The sequence below is a fragment of the Muntiacus reevesi genome, chromosome 5 (genome assembly GCF_963930625.1).
Source record: "Muntiacus reevesi chromosome 5, mMunRee1.1, whole genome shotgun sequence".
Lineage (NCBI taxonomy): Eukaryota > Metazoa > Chordata > Mammalia > Artiodactyla > Cervidae > Muntiacus > Muntiacus reevesi.
The window spans coordinates 88,262,413-88,286,552 of record NC_089253.1 but is presented as its reverse complement, the minus strand read 5'-3'; the positions used below and the strand labels follow the sequence as shown (position 1 = coordinate 88,286,552).

At 52.6% G+C, this 24,140-nt stretch overlaps 1 protein-coding gene across 1 annotated transcript; it reads right to left on the bottom strand.

The window, feature by feature from the left end:
- Positions 1 to 17,380: 17,380 nt before the first annotated feature.
- Positions 17,381 to 24,091, bottom strand: FBXO2 (F-box protein 2). The gene is made up of 6 exons (XM_065935750.1): positions 23,932 to 24,091; positions 20,101 to 20,472; positions 19,501 to 19,630; positions 19,333 to 19,428; positions 18,740 to 18,878; positions 17,381 to 18,502 (listed from the first exon to the last, which is right to left on the bottom strand). The coding sequence occupies exons 1-6, from the start codon at positions 23,951 to 23,953 to the stop codon at positions 18,368 to 18,370; spliced, it is 894 nt and encodes a 297-aa protein (XP_065791822.1). The 5' UTR covers positions 23,954 to 24,091; the 3' UTR covers positions 17,381 to 18,367.
- Between the last annotated feature and the right edge of the window lie 49 nt (positions 24,092 to 24,140).

Sequence of the window (24,140 nt, the reverse complement as noted above, 5' to 3'; positions counted from 1 at the left end):
AGAGACTGAGAACTTCCCTCTGCACTAATGCTACCAAGCACCTAGTGCCTCAGCCCCGGAAGCAGAGCAAAAATCTTGCAGAAAGAAAAATGGGCCTCTCTCCTCGTGAACCATGCAGCTTCTCAGGCTCCCCCAGGAGGCCACCCATTCCTGAGCCCAGTGCTCACCCCCCACCTCTCAAGTCCCCACCCCCTAACCCTCTTGGGGTCTCCATTCCCCAACCTCAACTTCCAAACCAAGCCCAGAGTCATTGCTAGTGCTTATTAAGCCACTAATTAATTGAATTTTTCCCCCTCATTGCATGCTGTTAATTAGTTTCTTGTAGTAACAGAGACTATTATTCTTGGAAGTAATAACTTGGTTCAGGAGGCAGTTTTAATGTTACTTATAATTGCTGGAGGGGGTGGGAACTTGGGCTCAGGTGGGCGGGACTAACTCAAGGAAGGAAGGGAGTAAAGCAGACAATTCTCTTGCCTAAAAGATGACTTTTTCATTTGTCTTAACAGTGTCCTGCCTTTTCCAATTTTCTCCAAAGAAACACATTACTTTTATAATATCAAAAGAAAAAAACTTAAGGCAGGGGAGGCCTTAGAGTGTCTTGAAAAATTGTGCCTGGGAAAATGAAGCCAGAGTGCTGGCCTGGGGGGCCAGAGAGCAGTGGGCTTCCTTTGTTCCCATAGCTTCTGTTCCAGGCTGCCCTTTCTGTTTCCTCCCCATGAGCCCGAAGTGAGTCAGCCCCAAAACCAGGGTGCAAAATCAGGGTTCTGCCTCCGAGCCCAGGGACCTAACACTGATTCAAGCTGAGTTACAGAGAGAAAATATCTGGGAGCCATGTGTGCCCCAGATCAGGAATCATGAGGCCACGGTAAGGAGATGACAAATAAAAACAACCAAGGGTACTTCCCTGGTGGTCCAGTGGTTAAGGCTCTGCCTTCCAATGTAGGGGACACGGGTTCAATCCCTGGTTGGGAAACTAAGATCCCACATGCCACAGGGCAACTAAGCCCATGCACCACAACAAGAGGAGCCTGAGCTTCTAGATAAAGATAACTAGATAAAAAAGCCCACGTGCCTAAATGAAGAGCCTGCGTGTGCCACAATGAAGACCCAGCACAGCCATTTTTTTAATAAAAAATTAAATAAATAAAAGCATCCAAAATCGCAAAGTCCCTCCATTTTCGTGGAGCTTGCATTTTAGCAAAAGAAACAAAGAAAGAAGAAAAACAGAAAATGAAAGAGAAGATCATCGGTGCAGAGAAACATACTGGAGATAGGATGGCAGGGGTCTCCTGGAGGAGATGCCATTTTAGCTGCAAACAGAAGGATGAGGTGGGGGAAAACCCAAACATAAAAGAAGGGCCTTCTAGAGGACGAGTCTGTGTTTATCCCCAAGGAGGGGCCTCAGTGCACTCCCCCCACCACCAGATTCCTGCTTGTCCACAGAACCCTGCAAAAAGCTATCACTCACACCAATAAAAGCACCCGTTAACCTTGAGTCAGCCCTCAATTAGCCACAAGGTCTTAACTCCATCATTAGCCTGGGGGTTAGAGGGGAGGGCAGTGGGAACCGCATCTAATTCCCAAAATGACCTGTGAGGTTGAGAAGTGGCCAAACAGAGGCTGACAACTCCTCGCTCCTCAACAGGAATTCATTTTGCTCTTCCTCAGTTCTCCCAGGACAAAGAGGCCACTTCCCAGCAGGAGGATCATCCTTGACAGCTCCAATATGACACCCATCCTTTGCTACTGCAGCAGGGGACAGTATTGGGCAAGGTGCCTAGGGGCACTGGTGTGCAGATAAATGTTTAACAACCAGCTCTCCAAGGGGGAATAGCCCTGATTTGCAGCATCTGCCAATTTCCATGTTGTCAATACCCTAGCCAATTTCAAACTACCAAGCTGACGTCACTGAATGGAGATGCAGACTGGGGTGAGTCTGCCTGGCACACCACTGCTTTAAGCATGACCCCTCTGCAAGTCTCCCCATCTGCAAAATGAAGATTAAATGAGATCGTGGTAAATAACCATCACCCTTGAGAAGTGTCAACAGAGGTTGGTGCTGACAAAACAGGGCTTCCCTTCTTCCACCCAAGGAAAGCAAAGGAGTCCTGGCACAAAGTTGAGAAAAATCACCCGAGCATTTAGGGACTGAATATCTTGTTGAACCATCTGGGTAGAGATGAGGTGGGGTGGGTTTGCAGGGGAGGGGGCAGGAAAGAGAACGTAGAATCAATTCCTGCCCCCTGCCAAGCTCAGTGCAGAGTTTCACCAGCTGGGTGGTAGCAGAGGGAAGGAAAATGTAGCAGAACTTAGGGTCCCCAGGACAGGGACCAGGCTTGGCTGCTTTATGCTCTATGCCCAGTCCCCGGCCCAGGGCACAGCAGGAAACACGGCTGTTCAATAATGTTTGCCAGATGAGCTAATGAATGAATCCCAGCGTTCTCTCCAAGTGGGGGATGGGAGCCTTTCCCCCCTCTCTCTCCAAGTGGGGGATGGGAGCCTTTCCCCCCTCTCTCTCCAAGTGGGGGATGGGAGCCCTTTCTCCCCTCTCTCTCAGTCCACACACAGCACAGCAGGCAGCCTGAATCGTGGCTGGGGCTCTGGGACCGATCACCAGGCAAGCCCCCCACCCCTGCCCAGGACCCTGGGGTCTGGGGATGGGCCTGTGGCGCTGCGTGAGAGCAGGTTAGAGACAGCCTGTGATTCATCGCAGCAAGTGCCCAGAAAATAAATATCACACTGCCCTAGCCCTTCCCATTGCAGCCTCTAATATCATTTCCCCGGGAAGAGGCCTTATTATTCAGCGCCTGTGGTGACAGCCAACTAGTAAATCAGTGACCTGGAGATTGCTCCCTGGGGAAATTGGATGTGGCTTCTGGTGATGGCCGCTCTGCAGGTGCTGCGTGGGAGGAGGAGGGGTGATTTGGGGGCAGGAGTTGGGGCTGGGTTTTCACATGGAGAGAAACTCCCTGCCCATCTTCCTGCTTCCCACGAAGCTCACCTGATTGGGAACTCCACCCCACGCTGTGTGGTCACTTCCCAGGTTCTTAGTGGCTTGGGAGTATGCCCACCACACCCCTGTGCTGTCACTTGCCTTCCTGGGACAGAACCAGCTCACAGACAGAGGCACAACTCAAAGGAAGCATCCTGTGGTCTTCTGGGCACTAGTCCTTCCCAGAGCCTGTACCCCAAGCCCTAAATCCTATAACAGTATCCACTCTTCCAGGCTGGAGTGGGTGGGAACCCAATCCACCAGTTACAAGGATGAGAGATCATATCTGTTTTTCCCAGTGTTGACACCTAATTCTTTACTATTTGCCTGGCACATAATAGACCCTCAGTAAATATTTGTTGAATGAATAGATGAATAAATGAAGGCCCAAAGAAATGGTTACAGAATGGAACAGGCATGTGTGTGCATTTTTCATCTGTTTCTCTGCCTTGTTATGTTCCTAATCTTTTCAAGGACGCACCACCACTTTTCATCACAGCAGCTGTTTAATGTACCAGGTCACACTCATTTCTAGTCTCTGGCTTTAAAGTCTTCTTAGTTTTTCTTCCTTTCCTCCAGCTATCATAATGACACTACTCTGAAGTCCCCTTCCCCCATCCAGTTGGCGGGCATCATGAACACGTGCCCTGCATCCACTGACCTCCTCCAGCATCATGTCTTCCCACATCCCAGCAGGCCCCCATGGAATAGACTTCATGGTCAGTCAGATGCTAAGCTAGTAGGAGCTATTTTGGGGGCAGAGGGCTTTCCTGTTGCCTTGACATTTCAGTGGAGAAGTAAAAGTTCTGGGCACAGTACCCACAGAGCCACGAACTTGGTGAAGATTAAAGGACCAGTTCCAAGCTCTCCCCAAGGTCAGCAGGATACAACAGCGCCAGCTCCACTACCTGCCACTCTGGCAAATCTTTCTCCTAATTATACCTGAATTATGCAAATCAATACCAATGTCGATATAGGATTTCCTCTAACAAGTCAAGAACATGCAAGAAGTAAAGACACAGGGAGATGGAAATCCATCTAATTAGGAGTGAGTTTCTCTCTTTCTCTCTTGGCTGTGTGAATAAATGGTTGCACGACAACCCCAGAGAAGAGGTCAGCGGGTAGAACAAAGCAGGGCAGAAGGCAGAGAGAATGTGAAGATGGGGTGTGAGCCAGAGGGGAGAGGACTGGGAGACTGTGGTCACGCTGACAGCATGATGGATGTAGCATCAGTCACAAACAAAAAGGGGATTTTGGAGTCTCTCTTTCCATCGGGCAGTTTAAAATCTGCCAAAGCTGGAAGTTGGGGACCCAGGAACACAGAGAAAGCATAGTCAGAGGGAGGAAGGAAGAAGGCAAGGGGAAAAGAAAGAGGGAAGGAGGGAGGGCTTTCATACAGTGAAATTTTGCTATGTGCCTCTGAGAAGCATTGTACCTCCAGGCTCTCATTTAACCCTCAGCACTTTGAGTTAGGTACTGTTATGACCCCATTTCAAAGATGCAGACTGTGAGCTCAGAGAGGTAAAATATCTTGCCAAGTTTCCACTGCTATAAGGGGAGTAATAAGTTTATGTGCTCAATCGTGTCCGACTCTGTGCAACCCCATGGACTGTAGCCCATCAGGCTCCTCTGTCTATGGGATTTTCCAGGCAAGAATACTGGAGTGGGTTGCTATTTCCTCCTTCAGGGGATCTTCCTGACCCAGAGATCGAACCCATGTCTCCTGTGTCTCCTGCATTTCAGGTGGATTCTTTACCTGCTGAGACATTGGGGAAGCCTGTAAGCAAAAGGCTGGAGCATCAATTCTTCTTGTCCCATCGCACTTATTGCTTCATTATATGCAACTGGGGCTCAAAGGCAGAATGTGGGCAGGCAGAGAGCTGCCTTTGGAGGGGTGGAGGAGAGGACAAGGACACCTACCTTGAAGCTGTAGGAGCCTTAGGCCTAGGCACCCCCTCCAGCAGACCCCTCCGGCAAGGAAGAAGCAACAGGGCCTGAGTTTATCATGAGAGCTGGCTTAACTCCCTTTGCACTTTATGCTCAATCATTTTACTATAGCTTGTCTTCTCCAGGTAGACTGGAACACACCTGACAAGTAATTTATATACTCCATGATCAAACATCCTCCAAGCTGATGGCTCAGCATGAGGCACTATAGTATAGTGGCTAAGATCTTGGCCTCTGGAAGCAGACTCTGTCTATCCACTGGCTTATAACAAGTTACTCTCCATACCTCAGTTTTTCCATCTCTAAAACAGGGCTGATGACAGTGCTTGATACATACTAGAAACCAAGATAGCTGTCGTTATTGCTCAAGGCAGGGCACTAGGTCTCAAGATGACTGAGGCACCATCTCTGTCCTTGAGGAGCTCATAATATAAGAAGAACAGGGAAAAGACAGTGCTGTAGTAAGTCAGTTACAGAGGTAAGCAAAGGGGCCATGGGAGACCAGGAAGGAAGCCTTTAACTCTGCCTGGCTTTGCCCTTTAGGGAAGCATGTTATAGTCAGGGAAGGCTTCCTGGGAGTGGTGACACTAGGTGATGGTGGTTTGGTCACTACATCATGTCCAATTTTTGCGACCCCATGGACTGCAGCCTGCCAGTCTCCTCTGTCCATAGGATTTTCCAGGCAAGAATACTAGAGTGGGTTGCCAGTTCCTTCTCCTGGGGATCTTCCTGACCCAGGTATTGAACCTGGGTCTCTTGCATTGCAGGTGGATTCTTTACTGACTGAGCTATGGTGTTTGCAAGCAGAGGGCTCAGCCTGTCCAAAGGCCTCAAGGCATTCAGAAATTCTGCAGCAGGCAGCCGCAGGAGTTGAAGCTGGAGAAGTGGGTGGAGCCTTGCCTCTCAGAGATCATGACCACCCATCTAAGAGGTTGAGATTTCATCCCAAAGTGCCAGGGAGACCCTGAAGAGAGACAGGATGAGCCTTGAACTTTGGAAGGGTTGCCGTGCATTTGAGTGAAGGCTGGAGAAGAGGGGCAGAGGAGGCGAGGCAGGAAGCTGAATCCTAGCACCCAAGCCCCCAGCTCCTAGCTCCCAGCCAGACCTCCCTCTGGGGGGGCCCCTGGGGGAGCCTGAGCTCAGTGGGACTGGGGAAGTTATTAATCGCTCCATGCCGCCGCAGGCCATGGTCCATTTGCTGCTTTTCTCGGTCTGTTTTGAAACTGTGAAATGAGCCCCAGTCTTCAAGGCGGCCGTAATAACCATCCCGATTCTGACATTTAAATTACAGATGGCATTTTCAATTAAACAGGCGCTCTCAGCAGGTTTAATTTAGCTATCAGTTCTGGTCTGTTCTTTAAGTGCTAAAAAAAAAAAAAAAAAAAAAGCCAGCAGTGAATTCTAGGTCTCTTTCCAGGAGGAGGGAGGGTCTCTGAAATGTGACATAACATAACTCTCATCTTCTGGCTCTCACAGGGACTTGTGCAGCCTCCTGTAAACAGTCACAGTCCATTGAATTCACCCTTGTGCACTCCCAAAGGCACTCACAAAGCCACACACACACACACAGACTCAGAACTACAAAGCCAGTGGCTTTGAGGGCATCGTTGAAACAAGTGTGAAGAGGTTTGTGGCCTCTCTTATCTGATAAAAAAAAATAAAGCAAGAGATTCAGGAACTAGACAAACTTGGACTGAGATCTTTGCTCTACCACTAACTTGCTGTTGACCTGGAGCAACTTACTGAACTTTGCTGAGTCTCTGTTTTCTCAGTTGTAAAATGAGAATAAAGATGAGACCAAGTTGGAATAAGTATTAAAGTGTCCAGCACTGGTGCTAGCTGATATAAGTGCCAATAATCCTTGTGCCTCTCCTTTCTTCTTCCCTTACTTACACTGTCACCCATCAACCTGGAGCTCTCCCAGTTAAGATCGCCATTCCTTGGGTCTTGGGTCCTAGATGGCGGCAGATCGCTGTCCGCGGTGCTGAAAAACACATATTGCTTACTTTCAGTTCCTCATGAGTTATCTCCTCCCTCCTGCCTGGTTGGTCTGCTCTGAGAATCTCCCTCAACCCAGGTCGCTACTGCAGGTGAGTTAGAAAGCAAAGGTCCAAATTCTCTCCTAAGGTTCTGCTTCCCCATAGTCAAAGTCACTAAAATCCAAGCTGGGGAGCAGAGGAATTCAAAGAAACAACATGCCTGGTCCCTGTCCTCCAACCCTTATGGACACAGAGAATCCTCAGTTTCAGTCAAGTCCAGCTGCTGGGCTCCATCAGGTCATACCTGAGGTTTTGGTTGTCCTAGGTTGATCCCTGCTCTATTCTGGGTTCTGAACAGGATGTAGATCGGCTGCCTTCTCAGGCCACAGCATGTGCTGGCTCAAGTACCAGGGAGAAGCTGGCTCTGGAGAAGCTGCAAGTGGCCAATTATAATGTATTTGCATGCACTGCCTGCCCCCTCACCCTAAAACACTTGTAATCAGGTGGAATTAGCGCTGAGGGAAGGACAAGGCAGAGATTATCACCCCTACTTTACAGACCAGCTAACAAAGATCCAGAGAAAACCAGAAATCTACCCAGTGTATCAGGTCAGATCTAATTTCCCAGTCAAGCCCACACCAGCAGACCAGGTGAATGTTCATCCAAAGAATTAGAAATTGGGGGGTCAGGAGGCTGCAGCCCAGAATCTGGTTAAAACAGTATTCCCATGGCTGTGTGTTTGGGGCATGGCTGGCTCTCCAAGGGAGAGCTTTATATAAGACAAAGCTCTTTGGCTCTGGTAGAAACTTATTTGCAGTTCACAAAGCACTTTCTCAACCACTCGCCTCCTTGGCTCTGGCAGCAGGCCTGTGTGCTAACTACTATTATCCCATTTCAAAGGGAAGGAAGCTGAGGTTCACAGAAGTGAAGTAACTTGTCCAAGGCCATCCTGAGAGAAAGCAACAGCATGTGGACTTGAACTCTGGACATGGGAAGCTCCATTCTCCTTGTTCTAATGCCCCAGGCCACTTTACTCGGAAGGGAAGGGGGGCTGGCAGGAGCCAGGGGGGCCAGATGCCCCCTTAGGGAAAAAATACAGGAATCTGAGGTTGAAACTACAGGTATTCAAACCAGACTCAAGAAGGTACATGGGTGCATATACCCACATGCTCTCTTCCAGAGGCCTGGAGTCACCTATATGTCTTAGGGGAAAAAACTAATAAAATCTGATATTTGTTTTGGGTACCAACTGTGCCCAGAGTTGCACTGAGTGCTTTATGTACAGCATTTAATTTCCTTCTTATGACTGCCCAACAAGCTGACCCAACATTTCTTCCTATTTGACAGATAAGTTCAGAGAGGGCCCAGCATCACACAGCCAAGAAGGGACAAGCTGGTCACTCTGCACCAGGGCCTGGGCTGGGAAACTTGTTCTCTGCCACTTCTCAGAACCTGACACCAAGTCCATTGCTGTGCTTCTCATCACCTACCCTCTGGCTCCTGAGATCCCTTGTCCCTGGTGGACAGGGACCAGGAAGTCCAATCAGGCACTTGAGGACCTCTAAAAACCAGGTCTCTGCCAGCTCTGCCCACTGTCCTCCTCATTTCCTTCCTGACTCCAGAACCTTCCCAATGTTTCCATACTCCCTCCCCAGCCTAAGTTCTCCCCCTCCCAGTCCTTCCTCTCCACCCAAAGGAAACCAGGGCAGTGATACTGACCTCCCTCCCCACATCTGTGCACACAGCTGATTCTAGAACCAAGATACAGAGTTGGCAGCATCAGGCTGACCCTCAAGAGATGCACATCTATCCCCTCACCAACATGGCCTCAGTTTCCTCACCTGTAACTGGAAAGGTGTGGGGTCAGGGCCAGGGAGTGACTTGAGTGCATACCCCTTAGACAGAAAGAGCCAGCACTCAGGTGGGTGTGAAACAGGACTCTCCTCTCCATCCTCTTCCTCCTTCTCCTTCCTTGATCCCTGGGGGTAGTGGTTTGATTGACAGGGTAGATCTTTCTGGATGCGGTTGGGGGTGGGGAGCATAATATAAAAAGGCAGCTGCAATATTAAAACACAACTTTACACTGGGGGGAAATAAAACAGCTACTCAGTGCTCTCACAATGCAGGATAGAGATCATCCAACTCGCAAAACTGTCTTGGCCACAGGTGGGTCAGACCGTGGTGGGGCAGGAGGCGGGCAGGATTCACTGAGGAGTCGGCAGAGCCACTGTGGGGTGAGAGCCCCCATCGCCGCCCTCCCCATGTTCCCGCTCCTCTCTCCTTAGTCAGGCCTCCAGCCCCTGGGAACCCCAGCCTGAATCGGACATGCCCCCCCACTCCCAGCAGCTCCCTTGGCCCCAGCTCATTAGCCCCAAAAAACCTGCTCAAATCCAGGGGGAGGGCTTTTCAGCTAAAATATTTCCATCTCAGGCTAGCTTTTTCCTCGCTTTCCCACATCATTAGTGAAAGTGCAGTCTCTGCAGCTCCCAGGCTGTGTGGTGAAGAATGCCCCCAACCGCTCCCTGGGTACCGCTGGCCAGACAGAGGGCTACATGCTGGGATCTGGCCTGGGGGTGGGCTGGGGGAGCAGATGGCTCCGGAGACCAAAAGGGAGGCAGAGGGAGTCCCGGCAGAGCCCCTAGTATCCTGCCCAAGAGGATGCTGAGTCCCCAGAAAACTGGAAGCAACTGCTGTCAGCAGGGCGGTGGCCAGCTGAATGCTTGCCCTGCACCAAACACCCATTCGTCCCTGCCCGAGGCTGTGTGGGGTGGGGCTCTACGTTAAACTTTCATTGCACTGCCTGGCCTCCTCCTCTCAGCCCTGTGGTTCTCAGTGACTCCATTCCAAGCCTTTCCCATTAGAATGCCACTCCTCTCACCATGATAATTAGCTCAGAAGTGGGCATATGAACCCACTGGACTTGACGCCAGAAAGACACGGGTCTGGGGGTGCTCAAGTCCCTTCTGGGGTGGGCCTGCCTGGGATGAAGCCACACAGAACTGAGAGACAAAGAGAAAAACCCAAGTTCTGAATATATTGTTGGAGTTCCTGGATCCAGCTTTACCTGAAAGAAAGCTATACTGGACTTTTCTATGATGTGAGCCCCCAAATCTACATTTACTTAAACCACTTTGAATTGCATTTCTGTCATTCATAGCTGACAGACTCACAACCAACACAAGCGCTTTAGCACACCTCGTGTTTTCCATCAGGAAACTGAGGCCCAGAGAGGTTACACTGCTTGCCCCAGGTCACAGAGCTATCAATCTGTGTGTATCGAGCCAGTGATCCAGAGCGGGGGCTGGGGGGGGGGGGGGGACTCCCAACTGGAACTTGTTCCCCCTGGGGCTCTGAGAGGAAGGGGGCTGGGGGAGGCTCTGAAGCCATTTTCAGCAGGACAAGGGACAAAAAGGTAGCAGGTTGCCATGGTTACCAGCTCACTGTGTGGTCCCAGACAAGCAACCTCACCTCTCTGAGCCTCGGGCGGGTGGCCCTCAGGCAGCGGGATGACTGCTCTTGTCCCCCACCCCAGAGGCCTGTGAGCAGGCGGCTTCCCCAGCCAGGCAACGGAGTTCCCCCCACCCTGAGGTCAGGCACTCCCAACCACACACACACTCCACCTGGTTTTTAATGTCTCTCAAATACCAAATTCAATTTCGTATAACTCCACCAGCTCTGCAGTGCAGAATTCATCGGATGAGGAGCCTGCTTTTCGGAGAATAATTCATTTTTCCGGTGTTGGAGAGGAGAGTAATTGATCCAGGGGGCCGACACCTCCCTCCCTTTCTCCCTCCTCAGGACCATCTGATTCCAAATGCAGCTCTGAGACGGCTAGGTCAGAGTCAGGGGGCTTCTGCTTTAATATATTGGATTATTCCACTCGGCGGTGACGAAAAACAAGATTTAATTCCCCGAGAAATGCCAGCAGAGAAAATCATTTCCCTGCCTGCTTCTCCCCTCCTTTTTTTTTTTCTTTTTATTTTTTTTTTCAGGGACATCTTTGTCTTCGTGCAGGCTTTACAGCCTTGCTACAACCCTACACCACCAGAGACTTCCTGAGCCTGCCTACCCCCCATCTAGAGTCCTCTTTTCCTGTCTTGAAGAAGATTCAAAACCCTCTCTGCCCACCCCACCTCAATCAAGGGCCCCTGAGGACAGATGTTTCTATTCAAATTTGGATGACATTATGGTGCTTGTTGTTCAGTCTCTAAGCCATGTCTGACTCTTCGCAACTCCATGGACTACAGCACACCAGGCCCCCCTGTCCTTCACTATGTCCCAGAGTTTGCTCAGATTTCTGTCCATTGACATGATGCTTACCACGTTGATAAATTACAACAAGTCCGGGGAAAAGACCACTTAGTACCACAGCTCTGACTGATGGGACAGGAAGCTAAGAGCTGGCCAAGGAAGTAATTTACTTTGCTACCACCTCTCAGATCAAGTCCACTTACTGCCTCCTCCAGGAAGCCTCCCCTGATTAAGGTTCAAGTTAGCTATCCACCTTGGGATATCCCAAGGTGGTGTATCCCAAGGTGGGTGTATCCCAAAATACAATGGGCTACCCCCTCACAGCCCTTTTACTCTTTGATGGTAGTTGCCAGACTTTTATTTATGTAACAAACTAGTCATAGCACTTGCTATGTGCAGGCCCTGATGCACGTGGCTTCCAAATATTAATTCATTTGAATCCTCCTAACAACCAGGAACTATGACCAGCCCCATTTTACACACAAGGAAACTAAAGCACCGACTGGTTATGTGACTTGGCCAAGGTCACACAGGTAGGGATGGTGAGAACTGGGAATCCAGGTGTCTCCTCCTTTAGTCTGTGAGCTCCCAAGGGACAGGGACCCTGTCAGTCCACTAAACCCAGAGGACCCCACCCTCCAACAATCCCACCACTTACAGGACAGAAAACCCCGTAAAAGTCGCATGGGAAAGCCCCTTGATGTGGAGCAAGTTCCAGCTCTGGAGTGAGACAGTCATCAGTTAGATTCCAACTGTGCATCCTTGGGCGGGACTGTGCTGCCCTGAGACTTGATTCTCAAATAGGAATGAAAACAGTACACAGGTGCACTGGGAGGATTAGATAAAGCCATGCACCAGTGGTGCTTCGAACACACCTAGCATGTAATGAGCACTCAGTAGGTGTGAAAGAACCTGGACTCGAAAATGGAGGCTTTGGGGATACACTTGCACACTCAAACAAATAACAAAACCTGATCAATTCAAGTCAATAAGGCAAGCTCTGAAATCTGGGGGGAAGGGTGGATTTTTCTTAATATTGGTAGTAAGATGGGTGAGTTGCCAAGAACTACCAAGAAGAATCTTGCAAAGTACATGCAATCCATTTACTTCTGGGAGTTACTGAGATGTGGGAGACTCAGAAACAGGGGCTCACTGGACCAGAAACAGCACTTGATGGGTGTTTCAGTCCTTCAGCAAGAGTGTATCCAGTTTCTTGGAGCCATGTGGAGGTGGGAGGGGCATGAGCCTTGGGGGCCCTTTGGACCCAGCTAGCTCTGCTGCTGACTGCTTTGTGACCTTGACCGTGAGACCCACCCTCAGAACCGCAGCTTCCTCATCCATAAATTGGGATGACAAAATGAAGCCTCCCCAGGGACTGCTGTGGGGGGCCAATCATGTAACCAGGGTAGCAGATCGAGAGGGAGTCATTCCTTCCCATTTCTCAATAACAGCAGCAGTAGTCAGCCCAATCCAATCAACCTTCCATCTTCTGCAGAAAACCTCAGAGGCACTCAGAGACTCCTTGGAGCAGCAAAGCAGATGGGCAGGTGGGATCACAGGTCCCATTTTATAGATAAGGGGCAAAGGGCTTCCCACATGGCACTAGTGGTAAAGAACCCGCCTACCATTGCAGGAGACATAAGAGACGCGGGCTTGATTCCTGGGCCAGGAAGATACCTTGGAGGAGGGCATGGTAACCCACTCCAGTATTCTTGCCTGGAGAATCCCCATGGACAGAGGAGCTTGGCGGGTTACAGTCCTTGGGTTTGCAAAAAGTCGGACATAACTGAAGCAACTGAGCATGCACGCATGTATAATGGGCAAAGCCAAGCGAAATCCAAGTGTTTCTGTCTCCAAATCCATGCACTTGATCCTGGACGAGCAGCCTCCCTGATTACTGGGAGAAGAAGGGAAGAGGGAGATCAGGGCTGGGAGGAGACTAGGGACCCCTGTGTGCAAGTTCATTTATCAAAGGCGACCCCAGAATGGAGTCCATGAGGCTGAGACAGGTCACAGAGAGATCCCCTATGGGAAGAAAAGTAGGGGAGGGTGCCAGGCGGCCTGGGATGGAGACAGGTGAGTGATCAGAGAGCACTGGAGCCTCAGAAAGCAAATGCCTGGCATGTGCAGGGGTCCCTGGATTCCCATGGAGCCTCCCTCTGTGTCTTATAAACATCACCTGGGTGGCTGAATCCATGCTCTTCCTCTCCCTTCTTTGGCTCCAGCCCCTCCCCTAATCCAGACAGTTCTTCCTTACATCTAACTGAAACCTTTCATGCTACATCACCAACAGACCCTCGCTGAAGCACCAGAAGATGTCCCCAGCCCTGCCCATGCCATCTGCGAGCTGGTGGCGCTCCTGGCTCAGGGAGGTTATCTTGCTGACAATTAATTGGCTTTTGTTAGAGGAGAATGAATACCATCTCATCTTAATCTTCCTCATTATTCTCCTTGTTCAGCAGAGTCAACACAAGATTAGGTTTAATTTATGGGGAAAAAAATAGCAAAGTCATTACTCACCAGGAGATCAGGATTGGATCTGCCTGAGTGTTCTGTGTTCACTGCAAGTGAGGGGCCACGAGGAAGGCCTGGAGTTCTGCTGAGGCAGGGGCAGGCTGGGGGGACCTTGGCCCCCAGATCCGTTTGGGGCTGGACCCCTGGAGACCACCAGCCCTTTCTAGTCTTACAGGACTCTGGCCTCAGAGGACCCAGTCTCCTACATGTTTCTCAGGAACCTCTGCCATAAGACCAGTCCCAAAGGAGGGCAGGGAGCTCAGCCTCTGAAGAGCCAGACTCAACCCAAGTCCACGGAAAGAAATCAGGATTTGGATTCAAATTCTGACTTCTGGGACCACTTCCTCTGCAGAGAACTGGCTGGAACCAGCCCCTCCTGGGGGCTCCCTTGACAATGCTGCCACCTAGTGGTGCTTAGAGGAACTGGTCCTTCCCTCCATCCCTCTACATCCCCAAGCAAACCATACCATGTACCAAAAAAATCCAGATTCTCAAAGTAAATCAAAAGGGAAAGAGGGACTTTTAGCCATTTCAAAGTGGTTAAATAGATTTCCACCAATAAGTCTAAAATAAAATTCATCTTATCTTCCCTGACCCCTTAACTAAAATGGCCCAGACCCCTTAGCACCCCCTCTTTCTGCCTGGGGCAATAATAAGCAGAGAAGCCCAGAAGCCTCACAGTCCTTGTCATTTCCAAGTCTTTACACTTCCCCTGCCCCAACTCTGTCCTCTGGTACATGCTCATCTTGGACCCTGTACCACAGTGGAGTAGCTAGGACCAGCTCAACTACTTACTCGTCATATGACCCCAGGCTAGTTACCCAACATCTGAGTCTTATCTCTTTCATTCATAAAATGGGAGTGCCTGATCTATCAGAGAGGGCCACTGAGCAGATTAAACAAGACTGTGTGCTTAGCACAGGGACTGGCAGCAGAAAGTCCTCAGCAAATGCCTATCACCCTCACCACCAGCATCACTATCATCCTTTTCATCCTGCTTCTCTGAAAGTTTGGTTTCATCCACTAAACTGTAAGCTTCTAAAGGTGGCTCAGTGGTAAAGAATTCCCCTGCCAGTGCAGGAGACACAGGTTCAATCCCTAGGTTGGGAAGATCCCCTGGAGGAGGAAATGGCAACCCACTCCAGTATTCTTGCCTGGGAAATCCCATGGACAGAGGAGCCTGGAGGTTACAGTCCATGGGATCACCAAAGATCTGGACACAACTGAGCACACATGCGCACACCTCTAACTCCTCATCCCCAGCTCCTGCTAGACAGAAGAGATTTTTTTTCCTTTAAAGGACAGTGATATCATCTCTGCTTCTTGCAGCATTTATAGCTTATTAGACAGAGCACATGGTAGGTGCTAGGGAAACTCTCAGGATCACCTGCCAACGTCTCCAACTTCATGTCAAACCACTTCCCCACTTGTTCACTGAGCTCCAGTCACACTGGTTGCCTTTCTAATCTGTAAGTTCATTCCCAACCCCGGGGCTTTGCATTTACAACTCCCGCAATGTTCTTCCCCCAGATATTTGGTTTCTCATCACCATTCAAATGTCACTTTCTCAGAGAGATCCTCCCTGATCACTTGACCGTGCACAGCAGCACTCCCATGCTCACTCTCAACTTTGTTTACTATGCTATAGAGATCAAGTGCCTAAGTGGCTGGGTAGAACTCCCGTTCTCCCACTTACTAGCTATGTGGCCTCAGACAACTTGCTTTACCTCTCTGCACTTCAGTTCTCATATGTAAAACTGGAAATGCTAATAATAGTGGCTCCTACTTCATAAGGCTCTTATGATTAATCAATACATGTAAAGCTCTTGGAGTAGCGCCTGTTGTCTCTAAGTGTTATATCATGTTGGTAATTATCCTATTTATTTAACTGCATGTATTTATGTTTCTCCATCTAGACTGTATATTCCAGGAAGACAGAGGCCTTCTTTGCTTTATCCCTGCCTGGCAGAGAGCAAGTGCTTAAAAATACCAGTTGATTAGAAAGAAATCTTAGGGCCAGGCAGGCCTCTCCTTAATCACATTCAGGTGCCTTTGAGCTAAGTGGCCAAACAGTCGGCTGTCTCTGGCTTTCACACTCTCAGGGTCCTCGGGCTCCCCCTGCTGGACAGCGAATAGGTTTTGTTTTGTTGTGGTTTTTTGCCTTGAGGCTGATCGCAGCCTGCTGTAGCCGTCAAATTTCCACGCCTGCCTAGGGGATAGTAAACCTGGCTCTTTAGAGTCAGACGCACCTGGATCAGAACTTGTGCTTCTCCAGTTATTCTGCACGTCATACGGCAGGAAAGTCTCTCATTTGAGCCTTCTTATGGGCAGAAGGGGGGTAATGATGCCCTTGCCCCCTCCCCCACATCTAACTGGGTTATAGGCAGTGTGGTGTGAGGGCACCCCATGCACAGGGAGACCTGCAGGCCCCCACACCCCCAGAGTCAGCCCTTGGATGATGCAGAGAAGCCGTCTCATCTTCCAAAGCTAAACACCACCAGGTATCTACTGTTACTCTAGGGACAGACACGCAGGGACAGTCTGGAGCACCCCATTATCTGAGACCCTTGGGTCTCCTCTGTGGGCCCTGTGGCCTGGGGAAAGAATCTTGCCTCTGTCCCTCTGGCTCCTTCCTCTGAGAGCCGGCAGTTGGCTGGAGAGGGCCTTGCTGGGCTTGCATACTCCTATTCACTTGACCCTCACCTCCCTGGCTGCTGTCTCCTCCATCGTGGACTCAGAGGCCAAGGGTTCCCTGCCTCACTCCACACTTGTTTCCAGATCTCACACTGCACTTGGCTTTAGCTGACGACCACAGACACTGCAACTCCTATATCTCCAGCCCAGAGTCCTCATGGCCCTCTTTCCTAAACACCCCCTGGGGGACTTCTCCCTACCTACAGCACCTTTCATGCCTTTCATACCCCTGTCCTGACACCTAGTCCTTGTGGACCCCTGGACTCAGATTCCTGGCCTCTCATACCCACTGCAACTCTCTGTTCAATCTCCTCCCAAACCCCCAGTGTGGTCTCTGGTCCTGACTCATCCCCATCTGGTTCCCCATGTGCCCATCCTATTCCCTCACCCCCAAAGTATCACCTTGCCCATTACTCCTTCACTTAAATCTGGGAGCTCAAGGGGTAACCCTCTTCCTTCATGGCTCCTCAGCAAACTGGGTCCCCAAGATAAGGCATCGCTTACCCTGTCTGGCTGGCAACTCAGGTGCGTGTGAACAATGCCTTTCCCACTGGACTGTGAAATCCTCTAGAAAGGGCCAAAGGTATTCATGGGACAGAGGGCTGTGGCTGCACCTTCAGACTAGGAGTTTTCAGGGATGTGTCTTCCCTATCTGACTGAGGATGCTCCCAGAGCAGGGAGCATATCTCCACCATTAGACTGGACATAGCCCTTCCCCAGATGCCCCATCCTTGATGTGGCCAGGCAGTGACTTTTCCAGGGACAAGGAGTGTCTTTCTCAACCTTGTAACCTTAGGACCCTGCACTAGGCCTGGCCCCAGGTTGGGGCTTCGGGAATCATGGGTGAATAAATGAACCAAAGAACAAATGCAGGCAGGCTGCAGCTTAAACTCTGCAAGCCCACTGACCCAGCAGGTGACATCAAGGAAAGCTGGAGGGGCAGGGAGATTTTATTGGTCATCCTTCTGGAGAAAACAGATTTCTCAAGACCCTCAGTTGAGCAAGCTGAGAGTCCTGGGGAGGAGGCTGGGTTTGAGAGGTGCTGGGGAGGCCAGAAAAGGAGCTCCTGGCCCAGAGCCTGGTACGCACCCTTCCCTCCACCTCTCCCTTTGAACCAGTGCCAGGGGCTGGCCTCTGGGCAGGGCTTGGAAAATGACCCATGAGACCAGATGCTAATGACTCCTGTCTAATCCAATACTAGGCCAAGGAAGGCAGCATGAAGTGGGTATGAACTGAAGAGGGACACCAAGCTGACCCTTCCTGTGCCTCCCACCTGCTCACCACCGCCCCCCCCACAATCTCCCACCTTGAGCCACTGGCACTAATCATGGGTCCAGGAGAACTGGTACCTTAGACTAGGTGCTGCCCTCACTCACCATCCTGCCTTCAGAAAGGAACAGGGCAGGGGAATCAAGAAAGGCCAAGAAGGGAGCCCCCACACACACCCTGTTCTGGCTTCTGGGCAGTTTGGGTGTCAGTCAGGCGCCAGGCCCAGCTCCCCATCCTTGGCCTCACAATCCCAGCCTTTGTTCCGCCGATCCAGGCCCAGCTGGCTCTGCACCCGCCCAAGGGCCCCTGGAAACCAGAGCAGCTGGAACCCCACCAAGTATTTTTCCAGACTGGGCCAGAGGCCCTCAAGAGACAGAGACTAAGCAAAGGGAGCGGGGTTCATTCATCCGTTTGTTCATTCATTCCTTCCTGGGACACATAATATTTATTGAACGCCCACAGTGGCAGGCACTGTGCTAGAGGACAAGTGCTAGGGGATTTAGTGGTCGGCCCAGTGTAGACCCACGCCCTCACCCATCTTATTTTCTGGATGCAAATATATACCAACAAAACCTCCCTCTCCCTATGTGGGGGCTGGGCTTAGAATATGGGACGGAGAGGAGTGCGTGGGGGTGGGGAGGGTGAGGATGCTACTAAGGCCTATCTAATCCCGGGCCTCTGCCCCTCCAAGGCAGCTGGGAGAGGCTGGAGGACAGGTCACTCAGGGCTCCACCCACACGCTGCTGTTGGTCACCCGGGCCCCGAACCAGCCCTTCCAGTAGACGCAGTCCTGTCCCCCGTGCTCGAAGCGGACGAAGCGGACGCCGGGCCCATAGTCGGTGAAGGTGTGGGAGATCTAGAGGTGGGGAGTTGGGGAAGGGTCAGACTCAGAGCCCTGGGGCCTCCCCCAGCCACCCCACCCCGGCGCCCTGACCCTCCTCTAGACCCCTGGACTTTCCAGCGCAGCATCCCTCCTCCGGGTCTCTCCCACCGAGCAGGCTAGCCCCGCCCACAAGCCCCGTGGGCGGGGTTTCGGCGAGCCCCGCCCCTTGCATCCAGGCCCAGCCCGCCGCCCTCGGGCCACTGAGCTCACCTCAATCCAGCCACCATCGTCGCTGTCCGCCGGCACTGCCACCTGCCCGCTGTTGAACTCGGCCAGCACGTCCTCGTGCTCCGACAGCAGCTTCACCGTGAGCTCGTACAGGCAGCCGGCGTCTCTGCGGCCCGAGTACCTATCCCAGGGGAGGGAGCGAGCGCCCGGGGCAGGCTTCAGTCCTGCTGAGCCAGTACTCTGGGCCCAGCTCTTAATAGAAATTAACCCTGCCGGCCGGTACTACCAATGACCCCATTTTACAGATAAGGAAACCGAGGCCGGAGAGAGAAAATGATTCGCTCAAGGTCCGAACCCAAGAACTAAATCCCAGATGGGCTAGACCGAACCTTGGGACCAAAACCAAACCTGCCGAGAAACTTCTTGTTTGGATCGCAGATGGATATTGAAAAACAAAACCAAAAAAGCTTGTCAACATTTAAAATTCAAGAGGGGAGGCGGTTTTCCACCTTCTCCTGAAAACCCGTGGCCCTTGTGGTCGCCGCCTCTAGAGTTGGGAGGCAGGGGTCCCTGAAGCGGGGTAGCCGGTTCCACTTGGTCCTCAACCCCACTCCCCTAGCCCCCCGGCCGCTCACCAGTCCTTCACCACGATGGCCGGCTGAGTGGTGTCCAGTAGCTCCTCCCAGTAGCCCTCAGCCTGCAGATCAATGGTCTGCGCTTTGCGACACCACCTGGGAGACTGGGGGTTAGCATAGAGTGGAGACTCCTCCCCTCCCCTTCTCATCCGTCCCCCTTCTCCTTACTCGAAGGAAGAGGCGAAGTACTTCTTGACGCTCTCATCGTGGATGAATTCCACCCCGCAGTCTCCGGGCAGCTCCTCCACCCTCCAGCCGTCCCCACCGTGCTCCACGTCGCACCAGCCCTCCAGGTCCTCTGTAGGAACACGACAGCCCCACGCTGGCCACCCAGTCCCTGCGAGGGTGTGGTGGGGCTGGCTCTTGCCCCCATCGTGGGGGAAGGGCAAACGTGGTCCTTGAACGTTGGGCAGAGCGTGGTGGAGGTGAAGAGTGAGCACTTCCTGGTTTTCCCCCGGATTTTCTCACGCTCTCGGGAGGGTCTTCCGCGGGACCTGTCTTACCCCAGGTCCTCGGGGATGGAGGATCCCCAGAGAGAGCGAACCCCCCGCCCCACCCCACCCCCCCCCCACCCCCCGCCCAAACCTAACCCAGGGAGCAGGACAGAAAGATAATACTACAGTATGTATTGGGGATACTCTGTGCTGGGCACAGTGCCAAGCACTTTATCTCATCTACCGCTCAAAGCAGTCTGCCCTCGTTACGGCCCATTGTATAGAAGGGGAAGCTGAGCTCCCAAGACCACGGAGACAGGGTGCGACCTCTCACCTTCCCCACACGGGTTGCGCAGCAGGTTGCGCCGCCTCTTGCTCAGGAAGTAGAACTGCTGCCAGTGGTCGCGCTCGTCCTCGGGGCCGTCCTGGGGCACCAGCCCCTCCTGCTGGCACTTGAGCAGCCACAGGGGGGCGCCGTCCACCAGCTCCTTCCAGCGCAGGCACACCAGGCGGCAGGCCTGCACCAGCTGGGCGGCCGGCAGCTCGGCCAGCACACGCAGCAGCAGCGGCTCCGGCAGCTCGTCCAGGTACGCCGCCTCCTCCTCCCCCTCCTCCTCCGGCCGCTCCTCCCCGCCGCTCGCCTCCTCCGCGCACGCCTCCTCCTGCTGCTCCTCCGGGCTTACCTCCTCTGGCTGGCCCACGCTCCCTGAGGGTGGGCAGGGCGGGGGTGCTGCTGAGACTCCCCCCGACTGTCCCCCGCCGCGCCCCACAACCTCTATGTGAAGGGCATCGCCTCCACCCACACTCCGACAGTCTGCAACTGGGGCCGGATTCCGTGACCAGAGAGTAGGGCCTTGTGGAGGAAGCCCAGGGGACCATGGCCACCGATCAGCCCCAGGTGAACTGAAGAGGGGCCTCAGAGAACTGTTTCCCCTGCAGGGCCAGTACACCACATACCTGAGCCGAGAGCAATAACTGATGACATTTTGACACATGGAAGTCCCTTATCCCTCTGAACAGCCCTCTGAGATCTCTGCTCTAGTCACCTCCTCAAAGGAGCCCTCCTGGACCTCCTCTATTACAAAGTCCTCTCACCTCACCGTTGGGAGTTCCGTCCTTCCTAGCTCTTATCCAAGACTGTGATGGTTTATAAAAACCTTTCTTTGGACTAGACTGAGGGAATGAGGGCAAGAACAGGGTCTGGGCAACTCACTGCTTCACCCCTAGTGCTTGGCGTCAGACACCCTCCCCTGCCCACTGTCAGCAGCTATTGTTTATTGGGCTGGGCTTTCCTGATGGTTCAAATGGTAAAGAATCTGCCTGAAATGCAGAAGACCTGGATTTGATTCCTGGGTTGGGAAGATCCCCTGGAGAAAGGAATGGTTACCTGTTCCAATATTCTTGCTTGGAGAATCCCATGGACTGAGGAGCCTTGAGGGCTACAGTCCATGGGGTCGCAGAGTTGGACGTGATTGAGCGACTAACACTGCCAAGAGTTAGGCCCTATTTCATTCTAAGCATTTTAATTGTATTTACTCTTTAAATCATCATAGTGTCTCTTCAAGGTTATCGGTATTATCATCCCATTCTGTTGATGAGGAAACTGAGGCACTGAAAGGTGAAACCACCCAGGATCACACAGCAAATGAGTGGCTGGAACCTGGATTTGAACCCAGGCAATGGGGCTTCCAAGGCGATGCTAGTGGTAAAGAACCCACCTGCCAATGCAGGAGATACAAGAGATGTGAGTTCGATCCATGGGTCAGGAAGATCCCCTGGAGAAGGGCATGGCAACCCACTCCAGTATTCTTGCCTGAAGAATCCCATGGACAGAGGAGCCTGGCCACATGGGGTCAAAAAGAATCAGACATGACTGAGGCAACTGAGCACACCGTCAGGCTCCAGAGCTGCCTTTAAACACCACAGCCTTGAGAAAATGATTCGTGGGGTTGGGAGTTATCATTTTGATTTCAGGTGAAAATGCTCAGGTTCAGAGGTGTGGAATGACTTGCCAAAGGTCACAATGCTGGTATTCAGACAGGGGACACAGGGACCTGAGGCCTGAAGGGAGAAGAAACAGGGGTGTGGGGATCGGGGAGGGAGGCTCCTTAAAAGACAATGTGTGTGTCAAACAGGGAGGTGTACTATGTACTTGGGAAGGAGGGTTTCTTCACTCCTTTTCCTATCCCTGGCCCTCAACTTCCCTGTCTATAAAATAGGAATAATCCGTGCGCCAAGGCATTCAGACGGTACTGATGATCAGCTTCGCTGAGGAGTGGGCAAGGGCATTCTAAATTATGAGAGGGACCCATGTCAGGAGCTGTGGGCTGAACTGTCTCTTGGATCCTGGTTGGCCTCAGCTGGGCCATCCAAGCCTTGAATAAGCAGATACTGTGTGCCCCGTGTCCCTGGAGATGGTGGGGAGGAGATGGAGCCACTCTGAGTGATGGGGGAGGCCACTGCTCTCAGACCTAGGATGGGGGCAGGGAGGATTCCCTAAGGGCTCGGCCTTGGAAAGCCAAGGCAGGGGTGGAAACAGGCCAGGCACCAGGGGAGGAAGAGGCAGGGCCCAGACCCAAGGCTGGGGGTTGCCAGGACCTGGCCAGCCAGTCCTTCACCTCCTCACATGCAGCATTCCCCACCCCCAAACCCCAGTCAGACCCCCGAGAGCCGAATCAGGGTTTACCTCTTCAGAGCTCAGCATACACAGGGAGTCCTCAGTACATCTTATTCAGTGAATCTTATTGGTTAGCACAGTTCCTTTCATTATTAGAATTTTTTTTTTTTTTTTGGGCCACATCTTTATGATATGGGGCTTTACCCACCCCTCTGGCCAGGAGAAAACTGAGGCCCAGAGAGGCTTACTGGCCTCTCCCAAGTCACACCATAGAACAGTGGGGATGGTGGAGAGGAACATGCCTGCCCTGAAGCCATGTCACCTGCCTGTCCTGCTGCCCACAGCTCTCTGGGGAGCTGGGCCCAGTGTCCTCACCTCTCTACCCCTCCCCTGCCCTGCCCTGCCCTGGCCCTGGTGGACACCTGATGCTCCCCAGAAAGGTGCACCTCGCCCAGTCCCCTCTCCTGGCCCCAGGCCTGGCACTCAAGGCCCCAGATCTGATTACAGGCCCCCCACCCCCTCTGGAGCACATACAACTCCCCACATTGTTGCCTTCGGAAAATTATCTGGGTCCTGGAAGCTGCCTCTGAGGCTTATTCACTCACTTGGATTGGGCCCTTGAGTCCAGGGAATAGCTGGGCCCTGAGAAAAAGCAGGAAACCATTCTGGGTACTATGAAAGGTGTGGCAAGGGGGCCATGGATTGGGAGCAAGAGCTGAAGGAGGTAGCATTTTCAGGGCTAGAGGTGGGGGCAGGGCGACTCAGCCACGCTAGTGAGCATCACTGTTACCCATTGTCTCCCCCAGGCAATGGCCTCTCAGATGTGCCTGATGACAAAGGGGTGAGGGAATCTGGGAGTGGGCAGGTCTTGTTCCCACCCTGACTCAGCAAGTAACCCCTCCAGGCACAGCGGGAAATCCTAGAGACGAGGAGGGGGTCTTTGGTGCCAGACAAGATGACTGGGCAGTCTCAGAGGGCTCAAAGCGTCAGCTAGAGCTGATGCCTGAACTCTCTCACCACTGGCCTGTTGCCCACTGGGCATCCAGCCAACCAAATGAGGATAGCCCCTCCAGACAAGGGATCCCAGGAGGAAGGCCTGGATAGGGTGGGGAGCGGCCAGTAACCCCAAGAAATTCGTGGGGATTCAGACAACTCATGGCCCAGAATTGGCAAGTTCAAGAAGCTGATGGAATAAAAAGGCTTGTGGCCTCTTCCATCGCAGATGGGTCCCAGACCCCGGTCCAATCAGACCCTCAGGAAGCCGGGAGGAGGAGGGAACGTGGATCACTCCTATGCTCTCTGCGGATTAAATAGGACCCAGGAGTACTCCCTTTGCCTGTCATCTCTCAAGGCCTCCCGCACATCAAGATACCAGACAGAAGGCTGTGCTCCTTGAAGACTGTCTCAAGGGCTCTGCTTGGGTGAAAGTTTGCCGCTCTGGGTCTGGGGGGCCCCCTCGCTCTCTGATGCCCCCTCTCCGTAGCACTCGCCCGCCTGCCCCGGTCACCCCTCCTGGACTGAGCGAGTGGATCCGGTGGCGGCGGCTACCTGGGTCACCGTCTCCGTCCATCGCTGCGGAGGGCGTTCGCAAGAGGAGGAGGAGGACTCGGAGCGCTGCGGGGCTGTCCGAGTCCCTAGGCGGCGGCGGCGAGTCCAGGCGCTGCCCGCGTCTGGGTCGGGTCCCGGCCGGCGGAGCCTTTTAAAGGCCCCCGCCTCCGCCCCCGCCCAGCGTTTGGCCCCGCGCCGGGACGCCCCGC